Here is a 22,101-nt window from a genome sequence, read left to right on the forward strand (position 1 = left end):
AACATTCCCTACTTCCTGCCTTCCCCAGGCTCTTGCCCTCAGCCTGGAGTCAGGTCTCTGGGGAACAGCTGGCTCACCTCTGTGTGGTCCTCTACTCCGGGTCAGGAGACAACAGTGGACAATCACACACACTCATAAAGAACAGCCAACTCTCCGAGACAGCTACACTTTATTTGGTGTTTTCCACATGTGCAAAAGTTTCCCAGAAAGCTGGGCCCCACAATGTGTAAAAAAAAAAAAGACCCCAATAGGGCAGAGCTGTGCAACCATAAAAAAATAATAATAGTAAGAGAAATCAGTCCCCCAGGAAGCCTGGCTTGGGCAGAGCACGTCACTCAGGGCCAGTCCACATGCCATGAGCTGCTTGTTCTGGCTCTGTTTTCTTCCGATTGTTCTTTTCCAAGTCCCTCACTCTGGGGTTGTGGCCACCAGAGGGGCCCGATAGAGTCCTCAGGCATGGCAGCTTGTGAGGGTGACTTCTCCCACACACAGATACCTCAATTCAATGTTTGCCCACTGGCTTCAGCCCCGTTATGATCCTCAGGGCTTCCACAGACCCCCCCCCACCCGTCTAACCCCTTACATCACAGTCTCTGCCCCCGAGCCTGACTCCAGTCGACCCTCAGGCCTCATTTGAGGGACACTGATCCCAGACAGATAAAGGCCCTCCACCCCTCAAGTGCACAGTGGGGTGGGAGGTTGCGCCACTCACCTCACACCTAGGGCAGGTGTTTTAGTGTCTGACTCTGTGAGCGTGCATATGGGTGTGGCACGTTTGTGTGGGTGTGAGTTTGGCAGGAAGTGGGGGCCTGGGCTGGGGGAGGCACTCCTGGGATTCAGGGCACGTTGACCTTGAAGGGGCTTCCAGGGACACTTTCATCTCCCCATTTGACAATGAGGATGTAGTCTCCTTTTTCCTTGACAGTGTAGGTGACGTTGTACACCCGGTCTCCCATGTGCTTCACATAAACCTCTTCACAGGGGGTCTTGGGCCCATGCACACCCACCATCATCATGTTGGTGCCTGGAGAAGGACCGAGAAGAGTGACTCACACCAGGGCCACAAGCAGCTCTCACCCCCTCCCTGGACAGCTTCCTGTCCCCTCCCCTTCTCCCCCAGACAAGCCTCTTTGCTGGAACATGCCTGCTTTGCTGCAGTCCACAGTGAATGAGTTCTTCTGACCCACAAAGGCCTGGGACAGACCGGGCCCCCTTGTCACCACTTTGCTGGCATCTGAGGAGAACTTGGGGATGGAGCTGTAGCTGGCACCGCGGCTGGAGGAGGACTTCGTCACCGTCTCCACCAGAACTGTGGACGTTTCATGAAGGCTGTGGCCTCCAGACAACCGGGGACCTGAAGGGCAGAGTTGGTGGCCAAGGGCCTAGTCAGAAGGACTTCCTGTCCTTTTCACGGACACTGACAGTCTCCTGGGGTGGGTCTTGGGGGACACTGAATGCACCAGGCCCCCTCCTGCCCTCGACTGCAGCTTTTGAAGGATGAAACCTATTCCAAACAAGCACCTCCCAACCTGCTCCAATCCCTGCTTATCCCTGGGCCAAGCCACTTCTGGTCCATCCCTCACCCTTCCAGGCTTCCCCTGGGGAGTCAGGTTAACTCACAGGGCAAGAGTATGGCTTTAAAACAACAAACTGGGACTATATCTCAACAGTGGAGCACTTGCCTAGTACGCATATGGCTCTGGGTTTAAACCCCAGCATTAAAAAAGAGAGTTGTATTTTTAAAGGTGATTTATTCACAACTCTACAGGATGGGATGCTGCCTAGTCATGCCCACCTCTATCAGGGTTGCTTGACCACAACTGAGGCAGACTACCATCATATGTGAATGGCCACTAGAGCCAGGAAGGCTGGGGTGGGCTGCATATACCTTCCCTACCAAGGGTACTCACCTGTGACCTTTGCTTTGAAGGGGCTGCCCACAATGTGCTGAGGGCCACCATACTTGATGGCAATGAGGTAGTTACCAGGGGCCATGGGAGTGTAAGTGACTATGTGGCCCTCAGGACACTCCCGACAGTCCAGCTGCACCTTAGAAGGGCCATCGATGGTGACAGACAAGGCCCCTGAGCCTGCATTCTGGGTATTCACAATGAACTCTGAAGACACACCTGGAGGACAGCAGGAGTGAGGTTGAAGGTCAGAAAGAACACAGCCCAGAGTGGGGCCCTAGGTTCCTTGGGTAGCCCTGCAAGTCAGTACCAACAAGTGTCTGACCTACCAATGAGTGTCTGACCACGCCCCCCAGACCTAACCCTGCTCTCCCCTAGCTCCACACACTTACCGGTAGTGCCTCCCTCAAGCCCAGGCCCATAGGCTGACACCAAGCCTGGGTCCCCAGCTTGGCTCTGCTCCCCAACACGGATCTTGAAGGGGCTTCCAGGGATGTGGGCACCATTGAACTTGACATCAATTGAGTGGACACCATTCTCATGGGGGATGAAGCGGATGGTATGCTTATCTGTGAGGCAGAGGGTTGGTGAGTGAACCTCCATCTTTCTCTACCCCTTCCCCAGAGAGCCCAGCCTGGCAGGAGTTGGCAGGGGCAGGGCCAGCTCACCACTGTCCAGCTCAGAAACATAGCACTCCTCCACAGCTCCTGAGGGTGTGTGTACCCTAGCATCGATCACACCACGCGCCCCGTTAAGCTGCACCGCAAAAGATGCCGGCTGGTTCACCTTAAGCCCCGTCTCCTGCAAAGACCACAGAGCATATTCAGAGTTCCAGGAAGCTGGGATTTATGCTGTTTTCTCTGCAGCTCAATGCTGCTCTGCTGTATGGCCAGCCCAATGCTCCAGCATGGCCCCTGCCTGCCAGACCAGATTGCAGGGAAGGGCAGAGAAGGCAAAGGCTGATCTGTCACTCTCTACATCCACCTGCAGTGAGGTAGGCACCATGCTGGGTACCACAGGGGATGAGGAGTGATGGATCCCCGTCTGAGGAAGCAGAGGCCAGACACTGCAGTGCAGGCCTGTTAGCAGAGTTTGGATGTGGCAGGCTGAGTGTAGACTGCCCCAAGAATACTTCTGAAGGAGGTGGTCGAGGGAGAGGACCAGAGAGAACACAAAGCAGGACTCAGGGGTAGCAGGATGGAAGCCTGGGCTAGAGTGGGAGGGGTTCACTGTGGCTTGATAGGACTGCACTGCAGGGCAGTTCAAAGGGTATGGGGCAAGGCCTCCTTGTTCTTACACAGCAGCTCCGTGACACTGTGACCATTTGCCAGTGTGGCTTGCTGAAAGCCTGTGTGGTATACATTCCCATACCGCAGAAGGAAAGGAGACCTTTCTAGATGTCACACCAGGAAAATGTATAGCTGGTCCCAGTGGCCAGGAGAGGGGCAGCCCAGACTCTGGCTTCATGTGCCTGCTCAGGAGTCCTTTGCAAACTAGCTTACACCTATTTTGTACTGATTTTATGTACTGATTCTCATGAAGTCGTTAGCTGCAAACATTCTAGAGAAAGTGGGACACACGCAGTGACAAGAAATGTCGGCTCTGGGGAAGGACAAGGCACAGAGCCAAAGCAGAAGCGTCCACTGGGATGCAGACATGCTCCCCCAAGGAGCCCTGACCCATGCATATACAGTGGGAGAAGAGACTGCGGCCAGCTCATCTGCCAAGGTCACTGCTGAGTCACTGGCCACATGGGCCTGCCCTCCTAGACCCCTGCCTATCTCCCAGGTCCCACCCCCGGCACAGACCTGGAGGCTGGTGACGGTGAGGCGGCGAGCATCATCTGAGAGTGAAGCCACAGGCACCACGAAGGGGCTGTCTGGGATGTGCTCATCATTGAACTTGATGGAGACCTCATAGTCACCTGGGGAAGGAGGCTAGTCAGCACTTTCCAGAATCCGGGCAGAAGGGGCAAACCACACCCAGCCCGGTCTGATCCCAGGGCAAACTCATTGGCTCAGAGCTCAGCTCTGAGTGGGTGAAGGGGAGTAGGGTCGGAAGGGGGGGTGTCAGTCCCACAGCCCCAGGCATATTTGGGCTGGTCAGCAAGTAGAAACCCAGGACAGATGAGAGCAGCTGCGGCAGCCTACTCCCCACCCAACTGTGAACATCTACCTGGCTCCTGGACAACATAGGAGACGCCACAAGAACCATCTTTGCGGTCTTCAAATGCAATCTCTGCCTTGCTGGGACCTTCCACAGCAATAGACAGGCCCCCGGCACCAGCTTCTCGGGTCCAGATGCTAAACTCAGCTGGATTCAGGGCAACAGGGTAAGGGTGGCGTCTGAGAACTGTCGCTCCTCACATTGGTTGCCCTGGCCCCAAGCTCCCCCCTGGCTTCTGCTCCTTACCTGGCACCCCAGCTACGCCTCGCTCCAGCCCTGTGCCTCCAGCCCGCACCTTGTGGGCACCGCCTTCACCTAGTGGACCCACGGTGAACTGAAAGGGGCTTCCAGGCACGTGTTGGCCACGGTACTTGACTGTGACTGTGTGGGGACCCATCTCCTGGGGCACGAAGCGCACACTGTAGGCGCTGTCTTCACCCTCGACGATCTCAGCAGCTTCCGTCTTGCCAGATGGGCTGGTCACCTGGGCTGTCATGTCCTGAGAGCTGGCCTCCCCTGAAGAGTTGGAGTGATGTCAGGCCAACAACAGGCTGTATCTGGTTTCCACGGTCCCCTCCCTCCTCAGTGAACCCCCTTCTTTGCTCGGACCTGTCCTGGCCATCTAGGCCAAGGTGGCCAAGGATAGGGTCATGCTGTCTCACAAAACAGAGGGCCCCAGTCTCCCTGTGAGGACCCCAGGTCCCAGTGCTCTCTGCTCACCTTCCTGCTGCCGAGCGATGCTGCCGAAGGAGCCCAGGCGTTCCCGGCCTAGGAAATCACCGAAAACAGCAGGGAAGGGGTCCCCGCCAACCTGGGTGGACTCTTCCACCCGGACTTCACGCTTGGTCTCCCCACCCCGAGTCTTGCTGATCTCTGTCCGCTCTGTGCGGGTGTATGTGTGACTGCTGCGTGTGAAGGTACGCGTCAGGCGCTCCTGGGCGGACACCATCTGAAACCAGTTTCCTATAGAAAGCCCAGAGCCAGGAGGTGAGGAGAGAGGCGAGCAGGACAGAGAGCCCCCCCCCCCCCCCCCGTAGGTTCTAGGCTGCAAGTGCATCCCATGGCCAGCCCTGGCCCTCCCTGGCTCCTCTCCTTCTAGGCTGCAAGTGCATCCCATGGCCAGCCCTGGCCCTCCCTGGCTCCTCTCCTTCTAGGCTGCAAGTGCATCCCATGGCCAGCCCTGGCCCTCCCTGGCTCCTCTCCATCTTTGCAGAGTGTACCTGGGATCTTGAGGTTGAGGTCACAGGTGCTGCCGATGGTGGCAATGGAGGGTGCCTGCCTGCGCCGGGTGATGCTTTCCTTCATGCGTCCCTCACCAGTCACCTTCACAGTGAAGGGGCTTCCTAGAAGTGAGGAAAGGAGAATCAGGTTCGGGGTCACCTGCCTGCTCACCAGATTTGTCCCTGCCCAGCCCCAGCCCAGGGCCTTACCAGGCACGTGCTTGTCAGCAAACTTGATGTTGATGATGTAGGTACCGGGTTCAGTTGGGCAGTAGGTGACTTTGCATGTACCATCTTCCATATCCTCACAGTTAATGTCCACCTTGCTAGGCCCTTCGATGCTCAGTCCGAGGCCTCCATATCCTGAGGGAAGGAAAGAGAGGAAAATGTCTCCCCTGAGCCCATGACACCCGCATCCACATTGCTCTCCTGACCGCACTGTAGACTCTGCCTAAAACAGATACCAATGGGTATAGTAACCACTAAGGAGAATGGCACCATGGGAGGTAGAGAGGCGTGCCAACCGTTTGTCGTCAGGGCCCACTAGGGAGGCCTTCTGGAAATCCATACTACAGTCCTGATAGATTCCAGTGAGTGGGGACCAACAAGCTCAGGATAGCTGTGCTTTCTCTCAACTGTGACAGAGCTGACTGGGGACATTCACTTTTCCCCAGCGGGCTCCAGGATGAATCCCAGCAGGCCCAAGAAGACCAGGGGAGGAGGGTGTGGCCAGCAGGGGAGGTCCTGGGCAAGAAAGAGGGAAAAGAATCTGTGGAGTGCCAACTAGGTGGGGGGCGGGTTCTGGGATGAGAAGTACCTGCATTGCGAGTGTCCACGATGAACTCTGCCACTTGGAAGGTATGTCCCTCGGAAAGACCCTTGCCCCAGACTCGAACTTTGCTGGCATCGCCGATCTCTGAAGGCCCCACCAAAATCTTAAAGGGGCTGTTGGTGACATGCTTGCCACTCTTGCGAACGCTCACCACATGTTCACCAACCTCCTTGGGGGTAAAGGAGATCCCTGTGGAGAGGGGACATTAAGCAGACCATCCCCCAGGCCCCCCACACACAAGCACCACCATGAATCACTGTGCTCACCGATGTGTCTGTTGGGCAGACGTTTGAGCAGGCATGGCTCCTCGTTGCCTGATGGGGCACGGATGCTGGCTGTCAGCTGGCTGAGGTCGCTCTCGGTGATCTTCAGTGACACATCCGTGGAGGTGCCCACATTAAGCTGGGATGTTCTCATGGAGTCGTCACCTACGAGGGAGTTGGGACGGGTCAGGCTGTCAGCTCCAGACAGACTCCGGTCTGCATTCACCTAACTAACATCCACGGAAGGGCCCAGCATCCCTGTTCACATGGTGAGCTATGACAAGTCAGCAGACTAGACTCTGGATGACTCTCTGTCTCAGTGCTAAGCTGTCTCAAGGTACCAGAGGAGTGCCAATGCCCTACCTTTTCTTTTCTTTTCTTTCTTTCTTTTATTTATTTATTTTTTGTTTTGTTTTTGGTTTTTGAGACAGTGTTTCTGTGTGTAGTTGCCCTACCTTTTCAAGAGTAACTTAAAAGTGAAATGATTTATTTTTTCTTTCCTTTCTTTCTTTCTTTCTTTTTCTTTCTTTCTTTCTTTCTTTCTCTCTCTCTCTCTCTCTCTCTTTCTCTTCCTTCCTTCCTTCCTTCCTTCCTTCCTTCCTTCCTTCCTTCCTTCCTTCCTTTCTTTTTCAAATTTTTCGAGGCAGGGTTTCTCTGTGCAGTTTGGGCGCCTGTCCTGGATCTCGCTCTGTAGACCAGGCTGGCCTCGAACTCACAGAGATCCACCTGCCTCTGCTTCTCAAGGCATGTGCCACCACCGCCCGACTGATTTCTTTTTTCAAGACAAGGTTTCTCTGTGTAACAATTCTAGCTGTCCTGGAACTCATGTTATAGACCAGGTTGGCTTCAAACTTGAGATCCACCTGGCTTTGCCTCCCCAGTGCTGAGATTAAAGGTGTGCACCACCAAGTCAGGGTCTTTTATGTAGCCTTGGCTGTCCTGGAGCTCACTATGTAGACCAGGCTGGCCTTGAACTAACAAAGATGATCATGTCTTTTAAAGCATGAGATGGTGGGATGTTTCTTGCCTGTTAGGAAGAGCAGCATCCTTACATTTATCTCAAGATGCTCTCCTCCCCAGCAGGCTCTGTCCAAATGACCCGAGTGAACTGACTTGAGCATGTACGTGGCAGGTTGTGCGTGGCAGGTTGTGCGTGCCTGAATGCACACCTCACCTGTGATCTTGGCCGTGAAGGGGCTCCCTGGTATGTGCTTGTCATCAAAGCGCACGATAATGCTGTAGTCTCCAGGGGCCGTGGGTAGGTAGGACACAGTGCATGTGCCATCCTTGTTGTCCTTACAAGTGATCTCTGCCTTGGATGGGCCCTCCACAGCCAGTGACAGGCCCCCTGCAGGAGACAGTGGGCTGAGGTCAGAGGGTCTGCCCTTGTGCCTGCAGCTGGCCCGTCCCCTCGCCTCTTCGGGCAGCCTTCCTCACCTTCCCCAGCATCCTTGGTGACGATTGTAAAGGTGGCAGGCTTGTTGACCATGCCATGGCTCAGACCTGGTCCATAGGCACTGACATGGCGGCTGTTGATGGCATCCACGTAGAATTGTAGAGGGCTCCCTGGGTAGTGACAGATGGAGCTGGGTCAGCACAAGGGCAGAGGCTTCCTGGACCCATGTTGGCCCCCAGCATCTTTAACAGCTTCTGTTGCTGAGCCCCGTTGTCTCTGTCATATGGACCTGGTTCTTAGGCGCCCATCACCCACCAGGACACACATTTTCCCAGAAGCTCCCTTGGTGCCTGTGCATGGCAGGTGCTTAAATACTTATTTAAAGGAGGAAGGCAGGGCCGACATGGCATCAGCTTCTCTTGTTACAGCCTCACTCTGCCCCCAACTCACCAGGGATATGGTTGCCATCATACTTGATTCCCATCTGGTGCAGGCCTTTCTCGGTCGGTGTATATCTCACTGTGATGGTGCCATCTTTGTTGTCGGTGATGTTGGGACGCGCTGTCTTGCCAGAGGGCATTCGCACCTCCCCTGAAGGGCAGACACACTTACATGTGGTCTGCTGGTTTCTCCCACCACAAACCCCGCCTGCCCCAGGGCCTGCTCTTGTGTGGCTCTACTTTCTCCAGAGGCTAGACACTGGGAAGCAGCCTCTTCTGGAACAGAAGGATGATCCTGAACTGGGAGACAGAGGGCTTGAACCTGAGCTCTAGCTCTGCCCAACTGTGGGACCCAGACTAATATGTTTTCTCTCTCTGGGCCCCAGGGTGCATCCCTACACTTGATCTTAGATGAAAGGCCAACAAGTACACTCAATTCTCATCAGAGCCTCAGGTGTGCAGGACCCATTACCTGTGAGGTCCCCTTTCTGCACAGTGAAGGGGATGACCAGGTTGAAGGGCCTCAGCATGGACTCCAAAGGCTCCACGGGCACCACGGGCTCCTCTGTGGCCTGCAGCAGGTGAGATAGGAAAGCGCATTGGCGGGGAAGGCTTGGGGGTATGGACTGCCTTGTGACTGAAGTCAGAGAGAATGAGGAAAGAACAAGAAGGTTAATAATGCAACCCGAGTGGCAGGAGAGGTGCATCAGCTGCAGAAGAGGGGGTGCCACACCCAGCTCTGGGCTCCCTCTGCCCATCCTAATGTCTGCCTGTTCCCCAGGAGGCCCAGCCATGGCCCAAGGCTGCAGAAGAATAGAAGGGAGAGATGGAGGAAGTGGGGAGGGAAGAGAAGGATGGTGAGGGAGGCCTGTCATGAGGAGCTCTAGTACCCAGTGTGTGGGGCAGGTGCCAGGCCGAAGTGGGGCATAGGGCTGGCGCAGCTGCAGCACTTCCGCAGGCTCCTCCACGTGAGGCAGGGGGTCACATGCCTGGGAAGCAAGGCACAGGGCACACAATGTGGTGGGTCCCAGAAGTGACTCAGAATGGCCCAGGACTGAAGTCCTTGGGTGGCTATCTCAGGTGGTCCACCCTTGTCCTGCAGTGCTACCTCTGTGGAAACAGAGGAGCCAGCGACAGAGAAGGGTCAGAGAACACAGTGAGCTCCTCCAGAGAGGGATGACACCCCTGAGGCCAGAGGTGGAGCTGTGCCACCTGCTCACAGAGACAGCAGCAACTACAAAGACTCGATGCTAGAGTACTCTGGTTCCAGGGTCCACTCATCAGACATGGGGACAAGTTCCCTGTTTCCTTGAGGACAGTTTCTAGGATCCCTTGCAGCTACTGGGAGGCATAGTCTGCACTCCTCTACCCCTGTCCTCCAGCCCCACCATGGCCATGAACTTACCAGCACGTGGAAGGGGCTGTTGGGGATGTGTTCACCCCCAAAGCGGATGGTGATGACGTATTTGCCCGGCTCGGGTGCAGTGTAGTAGATATCGAAGGTACCATCGTGGTTCTCAACCACATCCACATCGAGCTCTGCTCCGTCTGGCGTGGACACTGTGCAGGTCACCTTCCCCTTGCCTGCTGCCTTGGCATCCACCGTGATCACAGTCTCCTCTCCAATCTGGATTCGGGGACCCAGGCAGGCACCTGCCACAATGAAAGGGTCAGATCAGGGGCTGTGGAGGCCATGCCTAGCTCTCTCTTCTCCAGCTGCACCCACAGCCATCAGCCCCTAGCAAAGGAAGAAAAAGATTACTCACCCAGTCCATGGCCTCCAATGGACACTGGAAATAGAAAAGAAAGTTAGGCCATAAAGGTTCAAGATGAGCTAGTGTGTGTGTGCTGGGGGCAGGGCTGGGATAAAGGGGACTCTCCCAGTATTCATCAGGGACTGTGCTTGGGGGGGGGGCGCCTAAATGCACTCTAGGGGGACTGGTTGGTGAGAAGGGGTGGAGAGTTGGTGCTCACCTGTAACAAGGCACTTGCTGGCATCCCCTGTAGGCAGGGCATGGATTCGGAAGGGCGAGTAAGGGATCTCATCACCGCCATACTTGATGGTGATAGTGTAGCGACCACTCATGTCTGGCAGGTAGGACACAGTATATGTGCCATCCCCATTGTCTCGGATGTTGGCCTTCTTGGGTTTACCCTCAGGATCCTAGGGGAGAAGGAGAGGTCAAGTTTGCCTGTCCACAGAGTTCAGCTGGGAAGGGGGCTGTGCCTAGACTTACCAGGATCTGGACAGTGAGCAACCCCTCCCCAGCATCCCGAGCATCAATGGTGAACTCCACTGGTAGACTGGCAGGGATGCCGGAGGCGTTGAGGCCAGGGCCACTGGCCCGCACCTTGCTAGCGTCATGGGCTGGAAGCACTTTGATCTTGAAAGGGCTTGAAAAACAAGGAATGGACAGTTAGTGGGGAGTTGGAGCTTGGGCTTGGGAGCCTTCCCACATATGGGCAGGAGGATCGACTCTGCAAGGGCCGTGTGGAGGGGCTGGTTCCCAGGACCAGGTGACATCTTGAGTCTTGGGGGAGGTCTCTGAAGGACCCATTTAACCTAGTTTGAGCATTTTTTTTTCCTCCAAAGGAAGATGCTGTTATTTGTTTAAAGAGGTGGGTCCCTAGACTTTCTGTGGCTCTTTTCCTAGATGCTGATTTGGTGTCAAAGCTCCTGGGGTGATATTATCTGCAGGGCAGAGAACCCTGGAGTGCAGCAGGATGGGGTAGTCCCAGGAAGGAGGTTCAGACAAATAAGGGGGACTCTGCCAGGTCCTGGCCCTGAAGGTGTAGCCCCAGGAAAACCTCTCCAGAGCTCAGTATGGATTGCCCAAGGCTGGTCCTCACCTGCGTGGCACCTCCTGGTCAGCATACTTGACAGCTACTGTATAGGGCCCATCAGTGGCAGGTGTGTAGTGGACAGTGTGGGTACCATCACCATTGTCACGCACCTCCACAGGCTCAGCCACACCTGGACAAAGGTGGGATGGGGTCAATAGGGCCTCCTGGAACCTCACTCCACTACCCTGTCTTACCCCAGACATTCCATACCTGTGGGGCCCAGCACGGCCACCTGCAGAGGGGCCCGGCCAGCTTGACTGCAGTCCACTGTGAAGGTCTGAGGTACTCGAGCCCTGACACCAGTCCCTAGCCCTGGTCCTGAGCACTTCACCTTCCCAGGGTCCACCACATCCTTCACAGGAACTCGGAATGGGCTTCCTGGGAGGAGGAGGAGAAGGAGGAGGAGGAGGAGGAGGAGGAGGAGGAGGAGGAGGAGGAGGAGGAGGAGATGGTGGTTAGCCTCTACCCATTGCCTAGGAAGGTCTGTCTCCCTGTGCTAAGAATCCAAGGAGGAGGCAACCACCCTGCTGCTGAGAGGTCCATAGGGACAACAGACCAACACAGGAAAGCAGTTTGGAACTTGCTAAGAAATAAGAAACAAGAGTAGGCAAATTTGACTGCAGAATGAGGCTGGGCAAACCTCACTTGATTGAGCTCAGCCCAGGAAGAACACCCTCCTAAATCATTAAAATGTTAAAAATGGAATATTTTTTTTAAATGACTTATGTTTCTGACACTGTGGTTGAAATATGAAGAGGCCGTGCAAAATTCAGTAAGGAGAAAACAGTGTCTTGGTGCAGCAGACCCAGTTCCTGTCATAATGGAAGAAGACACGACACACCCAAGCGGCTATAGGACAGCAAATCTAGTGAGTGGACCTGTGTGATCGAGATCTGGTGCTACAGGCAAGGGCCTCTGGGAATGAACCGGAGGGCTATCCCATCCATGACACCTCCTACCCTGCTTCTTGCCCTCTGCAAATCTCCACATCCACCTTTCCTCCCAGTTTCCCTTGTGACCCCAGCCTCCTGTCTTCCTCTTTCCAGGGCCCACCCCACCCTCTGGGCCCACCTGGGATGGGCTGTCCCCCGAAGGTGATGTTGACGTCGTAGTCTCCAGCGGTGAAGGGGATGTACTCCACCGTACAGCTGCCGTCCTTGTTATCCTTGCAGGACATCTTAGCTTCCGAGGGGCCCTCAATGGCTAGGCCAAGGCCTCCTGTGCCAGCACCCCTATAGAAGAACAATCCTGTCAGCTGTTCTAGAGCCAACAAAAGGTATGGAAGGGGTTGGGGAACAGGGAGGGAAAAAGAGCAGGCTGCTGGGGGCCCAGCGTTGGAGGGATGGGCTGCACGGGCTGTTTGGGAATTCAGGGAGAAGAATGAATGGGTGACAGGGAAAACAGGAAGGGCAAACAGCAGAGATCAAGATGGCTGTCACTTTGGGTCAAGGTCAGGCCAAGAGAAGGATACCTGGTTTCCACAGTGAAGCGGTTGGCCTTGTTGACCAAGCCACCCTCCAGGCCTGGCCCAAAGGCCCGGACGCGGGTGGGGTCACAGCCCTCAGTCACACCTACTCGGAAGGGGCTCTTGGGCACAGCTACTTCATCATAGAGCACCTCCACCAAATGCACACCTGGAAGCCGGTCACAGAGTCAGTCCAGAGAGCAGAGCCCTCCTCCTTGCCCTCCTGAGCGTGCTATGATCCATGCCCACTCACGGGAACACCTTACCCTCTTCGTAGGCGGTGTACTGCACTCGGTAGGTGCCATCCCCATTGTCTGTCACATAGGTGTCGGTCTTAGCACCCGAGGGGTTGAGTACACGAGCTGTCACGTGGTTGCCACCTGTGGCTGTCAGAGACCTCGCATCCACGGTAAATTCAGTGGTCACCTCCCGCAGGACACCTAGATCCAGGGAGCCAGGCTCAGCCTTCATGCAGCACCTTCCTCATCCCTCACTGCACAGCTGTTCCCTCATGTAGAGCCCAGCCACCTCTGCACCCTGTGAGTCTCAGGCCTTTGCTCGTACCTTCTGCCTCTCCTCCCTTCACTGTTGCATGCCATCCTCCGCCCTGGTTAGTGCCCTGCCAGCCTGAGAACTGTGTCGGACTTGCCTCTCTGCTCAGCGTATTCCTAGTTGAGCCTGGCTCTCTTGCAAGCAGCCCACTCATGTAACTCTCCCCTGGTTCTTGACACCCCAATACCTAGCTTTCTCACTGTGCCACTTATCTATTCTCAGTTTCATTGGGTCTGAGATGCCTTAAATTGACGAGTCCAAAGATCCTTACCAGAGAAGTGCCCAGGGGCAGAGGCCATTTTCTCACAAGCTTCATGCCCTGTTGGACCCCCTTGCTCCTTTTCTGGGATGCTGAGCCCCCCAGAGCTCCATGTGCTCATCTCCCAGCTCTCCTCTCTCCTTTCTGACCTAGTCCCAGAACTCGATACTGTGGGCTGCTCCTCTCTTACCGTGTGGCTCCACACCAGGCCCGGAGACCTTGATTCCACTGGTATCAACTGCAGGCCGCACGTGGACACGGGTGGGGAACTTGGGTATGGGGTGGCCGCCATACTTGATGGTGATGGTGTAGGTACCAGGGAAGGCAGGGCTGTAGGTGATGTGGTAGGTGCCATCCGCATTGTTGTGGATCAGCACCTCGGCTTTGACGCCAGCATCTGACAGGATCTCAATGGTCAGCTCAGCCTCGCCCGCTTCCGAGCAGTCCACAGTGAAGGTGGCTGCCTCTCCAGCCTTGCCACGCTCCAGGCCTGGCCCACTGGCCCTCACCTTGCTTGGGTCGAACACGGGCTGGATGGTGGCCTTGAAGGGTGAGCCAGGGATGTGGGCTTCAGCAAACAGGATATTGATGGTGTACTCGCCTGGCTCTGTGGGCAGGTAGCTGACAGCACAGGATCCGTCCCCATTGTCTTGGCACTCGATCTTGGCTTCGCAGGGACCCTCAACAGTCAGCCCCAGGCCTCCTGTGCCAGCCCCTTTGGTGTCAATGGAGAATGGTGCAGGGGTGCCTACAAGCCCACCTTTGAGACCAGGGCCGTAAGCGCACACCTAGGAAGATGAATACATGTTAGAAGCCTGAACTTGGCTTCTCCGAAGCTCCCAGACTCTGGCTGTGACCTAGCTAAGCACCTTGGGCTCTAGCAGCTACCACAGAGTCTTTACGACTCTAAGAAAGGACACTGAGACAGAGATGAAGTAGTGGAATTCAAGCTCAGGTCTGATTCCAAGGCCAGGCTCTTAACAACTAGGCTGTCTCTAAGACAGGTCCTATGTAAAGGATGGTCCTGGCCCTGGATGTGCCTACTCCAGGCACATGTGTCCTTCTGGTCTCTGCCTATAACTCACCCATCTTTCCTATCAGCCCCTAACTCCTGGATCCCACCAGCCCCTAGATGTTTACCTTGGAGGGGTCAGGGGGCAGGACACCTTCCACAGCAAAGGGGCTGCCAGGCACCGGGTGACCATCATAGGTGATGTCCACTTTGTAAGGTCCCTCTTCAGGGGGCATGTAGCGCACAGCCTGGGCTTCTGCTCCACCCCCAGGCTCCAGTTTGCAGGGGATAGGTCGTCGGGAGGGTGAGGTCATCCGCACATCTAGTTGACCCTGACCACCAGCCCCTCTTGTGTTCACCGAGAATGCCTGTTCCTGTCCCACAGCTACCTCTGCATGGAGGGCAAGGGACACCATCAGGAGAGACTCCAGCCACTCACCCAATACCCCACAATCCCAGGGTGGCTCTTCACTTACTGCTGTTAAGGCCTTGAACTTTGACTTTGCTGAGGTCCAATGGGGGTGCCACATTCACCACAAAGGGACTTTTGGGGACGGGGTCCCCACCGTAAGTCACTGTCACTGCCATGTTGCCCTATTGGGTACAAGAGAAAGTCAGAATGGAGTGCCTTGGATTCAACCTGGTAACAGCTCCTTGGACTCTGCAGTTCATTGATGAAAAGCGGGAGCAGACGGGAGGCAGGGAAGGGCCAAGGACCCGGAATGGCTCTGATGCTGAGGAGACTACATTCAGAGCCCATCAGCAGCATGGGGAGGCGTGAGGGAGTGAGGCATACCTGCTGGACAGCAGTGTACTTCACAGTGTATGAGTAGTCGTGGTTGTCGATAATTTCAAAGTCCCGCACAGCCTCGCCCTTGGCTGCCCCAGCAAAGTGCACATCCAGCTTGGCCTTGCCGGCTCCCTTGGTCAGCACAGTGAAGTGAGTGGGCTTTCCAACTTCCACACCTGGAAGCCCCCACCAAGAGATGGTAGTGAGAAAACCAGCTAACCACAAGCCCAACTCACGCCAGCCCCATCCTTGCCCAGACATCTAACCTGTGCGGCTCAGCCCGGGGCCCTCAGCCTTGACCTTGCTAGCATCGTGGGATGGGTCCACCTTGATGTGGAAGGGACTGGCCGGGATCTCCTGGATGTGGAAAAGTCTTGATCAGGTTTCCCAGGGGGCAGTATTGAGCGACATGCTGGTCAGGACACTCAGGGGCCAATTCTGGTAAAGGCAACCTCTAAAAGGCACTCCTGTGCTTTTTGAGACACACACACACACACACACACACACACACACACACACACACACACACACACACAAAGGACCCCACAGCCTCTGTGGAAGTGTGCCTTCTGCCCCAGAAACAGCTCATTTCCGGCCACCTTCCCAGACCTTGAAGATGCAAGCCCACAACTAGCCGAGGGCTGCCGTACCTGGTTGGCAAACAACACCATGATGGTGTAGTGGCCAGCCCCTGGAGGTGTATACTTGACTGTGAAGGTGTCATTGTCATTCTTGATGATGTCAAAGTCGATGTCAGCTTCCACAGGCCCCACCACACCAGGCGCGCACTTGATGCCAATGCTCACATCACCTGAGAGGAGGAAGGGCAGGCGCTGTGAGTGTGACCCAAGAGTGTCTCCCACTAGAGACTCCTGGAACTGCACCAGCCAACTGGTTCCAATGGTTCCAAGCCCTTCCTACCCAGAACATGCCCCCAAGGGAGTTGCGCACCTTGCCCGGCTTCACTGCAGTCCACTGTGAAATAGGTGGGTTCGTTGGCCTTAAGGCCTGTCTTCTCCACTCCAGGGCCATAGACCTTTACCCGCTCAGGATGGCTGCCCTCTCCCACATTCACCTGCGGGCAGGGGTTTGATGCTCAGGGAGTAGGCCTTGCTCAAGACTAACCTTTCCCAGAGGCTCCCCACCCTAGACCATCTTAGCCTCTTTGTTGAGGCCTTGAGGCAGGAAAATGTGCAGAGGGTCCGTGACAGCCAGTATCTGCTGCATGGGGCCCAAACTCCTCTGGGACTTCTGGTAGTGTGCAAGGGGCAGGGTTGGTAGACATACCCTGAAGGGGCTCTTGGGCACGTTGACACCTCCCCAGGAGACAATGATGGTATGCTTAATAGGCTTGGTAGGTACGTAGGAGCATCGGAAGGTACCATCACCATTGGGGATCACCTTGATGTCGATGGGGCAGCCATCTGCATCCTGTGGGCACCAGTGAAGCAATGTTCATAAGGGCAGAAGCAGCTCCAGGGTCTCTCCATGCACCCTCTGCTGGATCAGGCATTCTCTGCTCCTTTCCCATTTACTATCTACACACCTCCAAGGCCATGTGCTTTGGTGGCCAGTACCTACCCCAGGAGCCAAAAGACTTGGCATGAGACCACCTGTGTGGCCTGCTTCCCAGCTTATGTTTAGCTTATGTGTTTGTCAGGGAGAGGCTGGGCTAAGCCAATGTTCCTAAAATTGATTAACAAGCCTTTCAAAGAACAATTGTCTCCTTGGAACCTCAAGACCTTTAGGGGTCAATGGACACTAGTTTGTGAAACTGACTTGAAGCCAATGCCATATTTGGTGAAATCATCTTTCAAGTGCAAATTATTGATTCAAAAATGAATTCTGGGTAATATGTTTTTAAGAGTATCATCAGTAAGAAAATATGGTTTTAATTTTCCATAGAACTACATGAGATTCAATCCTGCCTTTCTGTGATGTTCCAGCCTCCCTTCTGGAGGCCCCTGTCTGTGGTAATGGGGCACAGTGGAGACAGTGAGTGTCCCACCTGGGCATAGAGCTTCAGATCTCCCTTGCCAGCAGCCCGGGCATCAATGGTGAACTCGGCCGGCTTGTCCACAATGCAGCCAGTGGGTTCCAGGCCAGGTCCAAAGGCTTTCACCTGTTCAGGGAGGAGAGGAGGGCTGTGTTGAGGACGGGAGGGGGACCAGTGCACCAGAGCCCAGTCCAGACAGATATGGGGGCTAGGACCCACCTTGTCTGGGAAGCAGTCTGGTGGGGCTGGCTGAATGTGGGCAATGAAGGGAGAGTCCCGGATGTCCTCGTCATCACAGATGACATGCACAGCATACTCCCCTGGCTCCGTGGGCCAGTACCGCACATCACAGGAACCGTCACCCTTGTCGTCACATTCTATCTTGGCTTGTGAAGGCCCCTCGATGGAGAAGCCTGGGGAGAGGTGGGGAGGGTCAGAGAGCAGAAGAGGCAGCCAGGCCTCTCAGGCAGGTCTCCCGTTTCCTTCTGCCCCCACCCCAGTTACTCCTGTGCCCCCTGTCTATGCTTACCCTGATACCCTTAAATATTTTTACCTCTTCCCCCAGCCCCTCAGTATCAGTCCTTTATGTCCCCCGCCACCTGGCCACTTACCCAGTGTCCCCACTTCTGTGCCGATGGCTTCCACCACAAAGTCAGCGGACTTGCCCACTTGCCCAGTCTCCAAACCAGGACCCCACGCCCGCACTTTCTGGGCTCCGGCCTCTGGGCTCACCTGGACCTCAAAAGGACTAGGAGAAGGAAGGACTTTGCATCAATTTAGGAAGTGCGCCTTTCAGAGCCACCCCGTCTTCCCTTCTTTCAGATCTGCAGGGAGCGACCGCCTTTGCTGGTAGCCAGTGACCCAGACAGGGAGACCCAGACAGGGAGAGGGCGTTGTGCTTACCTGCGGGGGACGGCATAGCCGCCCCATGTGATGGTCACCACGTACTTGCCGGGTACCACAGGGTAGTACTCACACTCGAACACACCGTCCCCAGCCTCCCGCACTTTCACGGGCTCCTCTGTGCCTTCTGAGGAAATAAGTAAGGGTCAGAGAACACAGGTCAAAAGTCTGGGAGTGCCAGGGTTGTGGTCCCCTCAAGGAGTCTTTGGGACCTAGGCCTGTCTGAGGGAGGTGCTGCTAGTGGGCAGAGCTGAAACTAATATCAGGACCATGTGTCATCCCTAAGCCAGTGCAGCATCCATGGTGGAGAAAACTAGCTCCAGTCTTCAAACTGGGAAACAGGCAGAGAGGAGTCCACGGCGTCTCTGGTCACCATGTCTCTGGAATCTTGGCGTGAGGTTGTGTGTGTTGGCTGCCATTAGACCCCCATCCCCGGGCCCTGGCACTCACTTGGCCCCTTGACTGTGACCTTGAGTTCCCCGCTGCCAGCACCCTTGGTGAACACCTTGAAGTCGGCCACCTCTTTCACACGCACGCCTTTGGGCTGCAGGCCTCGCCCAGAGGCACGGCAGGCATTGGGATTACAGGCTGGGGGAAGAAGAAACAGAAGGATTGGGTGCTGAAGGGCCCTGGACAAAGGTCAAGGTCCTCGTCACTGACCACCTTACTGTGCATGGGTCTCCTGAGCCCTCCCATGGTCTCATGCAACCCTGCCTCATGCCTTCTGTGTCCACCATAGCACTGGGGCTGCTGGGAGCAATGCTGGCTGCAGGTCCAGGTCAGGGCCTTTCCTCAGAGCCACAGACATGGCACAGTCAGCACTGAGTGGACTAAGAGACGAGGAAGACTCTTTACCCACACCTAAGGCCTTCCACTTATAGCCACAGGTCTCCTCGGTGCCACCACAGCTGCCTCACAAACTGTGGCGTGCCACCAAACCCCCAGCACCACACGGAACAAGAGGTTTTCCCTGTAGCATTAAGCCTTCCTCTGTGCATGGGCAATGCCTGGAAAACAGCCTGCTACAATACAGAAAACGGCACGGAGCTCATGGGGCACCCCAAAGCCAACAGCGGCGCAGAATCTAGGCCTGCCAGAGAACGCAGCTCGTGGCACAGAATACCTGTGCCTCAGACCCTGCCACAGAATACAGGCAGTGCCTCAGAAGCTGAGGCCAGGCATGGAACATCGATAGACAGTGAGACACTTTCCAAATTCTATGACAGAAACTACCAAACAGACCTGTCAGAGAACACAGCCTGTCACAGAATGCCACAGGATGGGAGCCATCCACACCATGTGGGCATGCCTGGCCACACCTCCACTGGCGAGTACTAACGTGGCGCCACTCTCGTGGCCTGGTGGACGATGGGCACAGAGGGGGTGGGCGGCAGCAAGGGCACTGAGTACAGGGAGAGAACCAGTCGGGGGTGGGTTTACCAACTGAGGGCCTTGCACTTGGGTGAGAGCACGCCATGTGTGCTCTGCCAAGTGGCCCCGTCCCCTTCTCCCAACCCTTCTGTGTTGCCCATATACTGGTCTCTGGCCCTCCTCTTACCCAAACCAGCCTCCTTGGGGTGGAGGGATGATAAAGACCAGGGTGATCTCTCCAGAGCCCCACCTAGCCGATCCTGTCTGTCTCTCCCAACAGCTAGCTGCCGCCCCCACCTCCCCCGCTGTGGATAAAGCTCTGCGTTTCTCATCAGTCCTAGAACTGAAGTCTGGGGCAAGCTTTCTGTGTCTGGCTCTAGTGAGGTAAAGCGCCCTTACCTTCTGCCACATGGACAGGAAAAGGGCTTCGGGTGATGGGGGCACCAGCGAAGGCCACATGCACCGTGTGCGGTCCCTCCATCACAGGCCTATATGTGCAGCGGAATGTGCTGTCACCCTTGTCCTCCAGGGCCACCTCGACTGTATCTCGCCGCCCCTGTGGGTCCACGATCACCACAGCAACGTCACCAGTGCCAGCCCCTGCAAAGGACAGGCAGTCAGTACCCGCTGTAGATACACACATCTGATCGGGCTCCCTCATCCTCAAACTACCCCACTGCCATCTAGGACCTCTGTCTCAGCCAGTTCAGCCCCACACCTGCACACTGTCAGAGGCAGCCACCCAATCCACCGTGGCAGACCCTTACCTGCAGTATAGATGTCAAAGTAGGTGGGTTTGTTGGCCACATTACCCACGGGTTCCAGGCCAGGGCCACGGGCGGATACCTTGTTGGCATCCCCGAGAGCCATGCCCACATTCACCTCAAAGGGACTGCGCTCGATGTTCTGGCCAGCAAAGAGCACAGTCACCTGGGATGAGGGGGTCAAAGGTTAGCTTAGGGGACACTAGTTCTGAGGGAGTGGAGAGACAAAATGAGGGTGGGAGGTGGACAATGGCAGTGGGGTGGGGGCCGAGAGCGCAGCAGTGGAAAGCCAGGAGGGCAGGGGGCCTCCGGGGAGATACCTTGTGCAACCCAGCAACCTTGGGCACATAGGAGACAGCGTATGTGCGGTCCTTGTCATTGTTGGGAACCACTTTGGCCTATTGGGAAAGAAGGAAAAAGATTGAAAATCCCGCGATTGTTAACCTTTACTGATGTCATAATCCCGGGACTCCTCTGTCCCAAGTAGTCTCTGGTTCCAATCCCTCCATCCCCAGCACTCCACTGTACCTCCTCAGTGTGCCCCTCGGGGTCCTCGATGTAGACCAGCACCTCACCCACACCAGCATCTACTGTCTGCACAGTGAAGTGGGCCGGCTGCAGCACCGTGTTGCCCTGGGGCTCGATGCCTGCAGGCAGAAGCACAGCCCAGATCACCCAACCATCCTACACCTGCCCAGGTGCCTCGGGAAGGTTATTGGGACTCAACACATACCAGGCCCATAGGCAATAGCTTTCTTGGGGTTCAGCTGCTTAGAGCGAACAGGGGCACCAGGTTTGAGCTTGGCCTTAGGAAACTGGGACAGGTAGGTCATGACAGAATGCTCATCCACGTTGGGGTCCACGATTTCTTCAGGGGCAATCACCTGCCACAGGAAGAAATGGTTCCCACCTGCTTCCTGGCCAGGACCTTCGGGTCCTTCTCTCTCCATTGCCCCTCCCACCCTGTCTGCCAGCGTACCTGGGGCACCCCGAGCCAATCATCTGCTTGCTGCATGGCTTCTCTGGCATTCTGCACAGGCTGGTTGGGGTCCCAGGCTTCCCAGTCAGGGCAGAGACCTAAAAATATGGTGGAAGAACGTAACAAACAGTAAGCCACAGAGCTAGCACCAAGCATTTGTTTGGCCAATAATCCCAGAGTCCATGGCTTCACAGCCTTTCTGGCCGGCTCTCGGCCCTTCCCCGGCCAGGTTCCCGTTATCCCCTGACGTAGCAACCCATCACCATGTCAAGGCATAGCAGTCCTGGCTAGCACCAACAATGCATCCTTTCTCTCCCCCCGATGACGCAGCCTGGTACCAGCCCTGCTAGCCAGCCTCCTGCTTAACCGGAGACCTAGCAGAGACCCTGAGCACCAAACTCCAACCAAGGACCCCTCCACTTCGTGCCGGCTGCCTAAGGGTGGGTAGGAGGTGAGAGCCCTGTCCCCCACAACCCCACAATGTATCTTTTCACAGGTGCCTAGAAGTCCCACATCTCCACGCTGTTCTAAACTAGCCTTAGGGGTAACTCTCCCATCTTAACTGCCTTTGGGGAAACTAAGGCATCAAAGCAGCTGTTGGAATATGGATTCTTCTGTATGGACATCAAGAGCCCAGCCTCGCAGCAGGTGGGATGCTGATGGAGTCCCAGATCACCCTGTGAAGGGCTGGTTGTAGGGTCGGGGGGTGGTCAGCTTGGTCCAAGACAGAGATGGAGAGTTGACAGCACTGGTGAGGAGGGGCCGCTCACAGGCTGGAATCCATGACTGGCTGGAACAGCTGAGCTCACTGCTGGCAGCCACACCAGCTTTGGGCAATGGCTCAGCAGCTGGGAATGCTTCCCAGGCTGCATGCCCCCCGCCTCCCACCCCTGCTCCCCAGCTGACCCCAGGGCGGGGGAGGATTCCCCCAAGGGGCTG

The 22,101-nt window shown here is 55.9% G+C and overlaps 1 protein-coding gene across 2 annotated transcripts in view; it reads right to left on the minus strand.

Annotated features, from left to right (window-relative positions):
* Positions 1 to 167: 167 nt before the first annotated feature.
* The window catches only part of Flnc (filamin C), a 27,934-nt gene continuing 6,000 nt past the window's right edge, over positions 168 to 22,101 (minus strand). Inside the window, exons 3-48 of one of the 2 annotated variants that reach the window (XM_036182429.1) lie at positions 21,163 to 21,260; positions 20,917 to 21,067; positions 20,712 to 20,830; positions 20,504 to 20,581; positions 20,187 to 20,349; positions 19,819 to 20,019; positions 18,499 to 18,636; positions 18,049 to 18,175; positions 17,757 to 17,893; positions 17,365 to 17,558; positions 17,158 to 17,271; positions 16,437 to 16,580; positions 16,101 to 16,224; positions 15,800 to 15,960; positions 15,416 to 15,506; positions 15,156 to 15,325; positions 14,836 to 14,953; positions 14,488 to 14,750; positions 13,538 to 14,135; positions 12,803 to 12,976; positions 12,543 to 12,705; positions 12,143 to 12,303; positions 11,282 to 11,449; positions 11,078 to 11,201; positions 10,465 to 10,621; positions 10,202 to 10,391; positions 9,994 to 10,017; positions 9,633 to 9,880; positions 9,118 to 9,216; positions 8,700 to 8,799; positions 8,238 to 8,378; positions 7,829 to 7,957; positions 7,566 to 7,739; positions 6,395 to 6,556; positions 6,114 to 6,317; positions 5,507 to 5,659; positions 5,297 to 5,419; positions 4,797 to 5,039; positions 4,323 to 4,592; positions 4,086 to 4,223; positions 3,719 to 3,834; positions 2,579 to 2,711; positions 2,303 to 2,479; positions 1,911 to 2,129; positions 1,145 to 1,354; positions 168 to 1,024 (exon numbers count right to left, since the gene is read on the minus strand). In XM_036182429.1, coding sequence (XP_036038322.1) covers positions 837 to 1,024; positions 1,145 to 1,354; positions 1,911 to 2,129; positions 2,303 to 2,479; positions 2,579 to 2,711; positions 3,719 to 3,834; positions 4,086 to 4,223; positions 4,323 to 4,592; positions 4,797 to 5,039; positions 5,297 to 5,419; positions 5,507 to 5,659; positions 6,114 to 6,317; positions 6,395 to 6,556; positions 7,566 to 7,739; positions 7,829 to 7,957; positions 8,238 to 8,378; positions 8,700 to 8,799; positions 9,118 to 9,216; positions 9,633 to 9,880; positions 9,994 to 10,017; positions 10,202 to 10,391; positions 10,465 to 10,621; positions 11,078 to 11,201; positions 11,282 to 11,449; positions 12,143 to 12,303; positions 12,543 to 12,705; positions 12,803 to 12,976; positions 13,538 to 14,135; positions 14,488 to 14,750; positions 14,836 to 14,953; positions 15,156 to 15,325; positions 15,416 to 15,506; positions 15,800 to 15,960; positions 16,101 to 16,224; positions 16,437 to 16,580; positions 17,158 to 17,271; positions 17,365 to 17,558; positions 17,757 to 17,893; positions 18,049 to 18,175; positions 18,499 to 18,636; positions 19,819 to 20,019; positions 20,187 to 20,349; positions 20,504 to 20,581; positions 20,712 to 20,830; positions 20,917 to 21,067; positions 21,163 to 21,260 — 7,577 coding nt within the window. In that variant the 3' untranslated portion in view covers positions 168 to 836. The remainder of the gene's footprint in view (positions 1,025 to 1,144; positions 1,355 to 1,910; positions 2,130 to 2,302; positions 2,480 to 2,578; positions 2,712 to 3,718; positions 3,835 to 4,085; positions 4,224 to 4,322; positions 4,593 to 4,796; positions 5,040 to 5,296; positions 5,420 to 5,506; positions 5,660 to 6,113; positions 6,318 to 6,394; positions 6,557 to 7,565; positions 7,740 to 7,828; positions 7,958 to 8,237; positions 8,379 to 8,699; positions 8,800 to 9,117; positions 9,217 to 9,632; positions 9,881 to 9,993; positions 10,018 to 10,201; positions 10,392 to 10,464; positions 10,622 to 11,077; positions 11,202 to 11,281; positions 11,450 to 12,142; positions 12,304 to 12,542; positions 12,706 to 12,802; positions 12,977 to 13,537; positions 14,136 to 14,487; positions 14,751 to 14,835; positions 14,954 to 15,155; positions 15,326 to 15,415; positions 15,507 to 15,799; positions 15,961 to 16,100; positions 16,225 to 16,436; positions 16,581 to 17,157; positions 17,272 to 17,364; positions 17,559 to 17,756; positions 17,894 to 18,048; positions 18,176 to 18,498; positions 18,637 to 19,818; positions 20,020 to 20,186; positions 20,350 to 20,503; positions 20,582 to 20,711; positions 20,831 to 20,916; positions 21,068 to 21,162; positions 21,261 to 22,101) is intronic. The other variant, XM_036182430.1, reaches the window with a different exon arrangement.

This window comes from Onychomys torridus, chromosome 3, assembly GCF_903995425.1.
Source record: "Onychomys torridus chromosome 3, mOncTor1.1, whole genome shotgun sequence".
Taxonomy (NCBI): domain Eukaryota; kingdom Metazoa; phylum Chordata; class Mammalia; order Rodentia; family Cricetidae; genus Onychomys; species Onychomys torridus.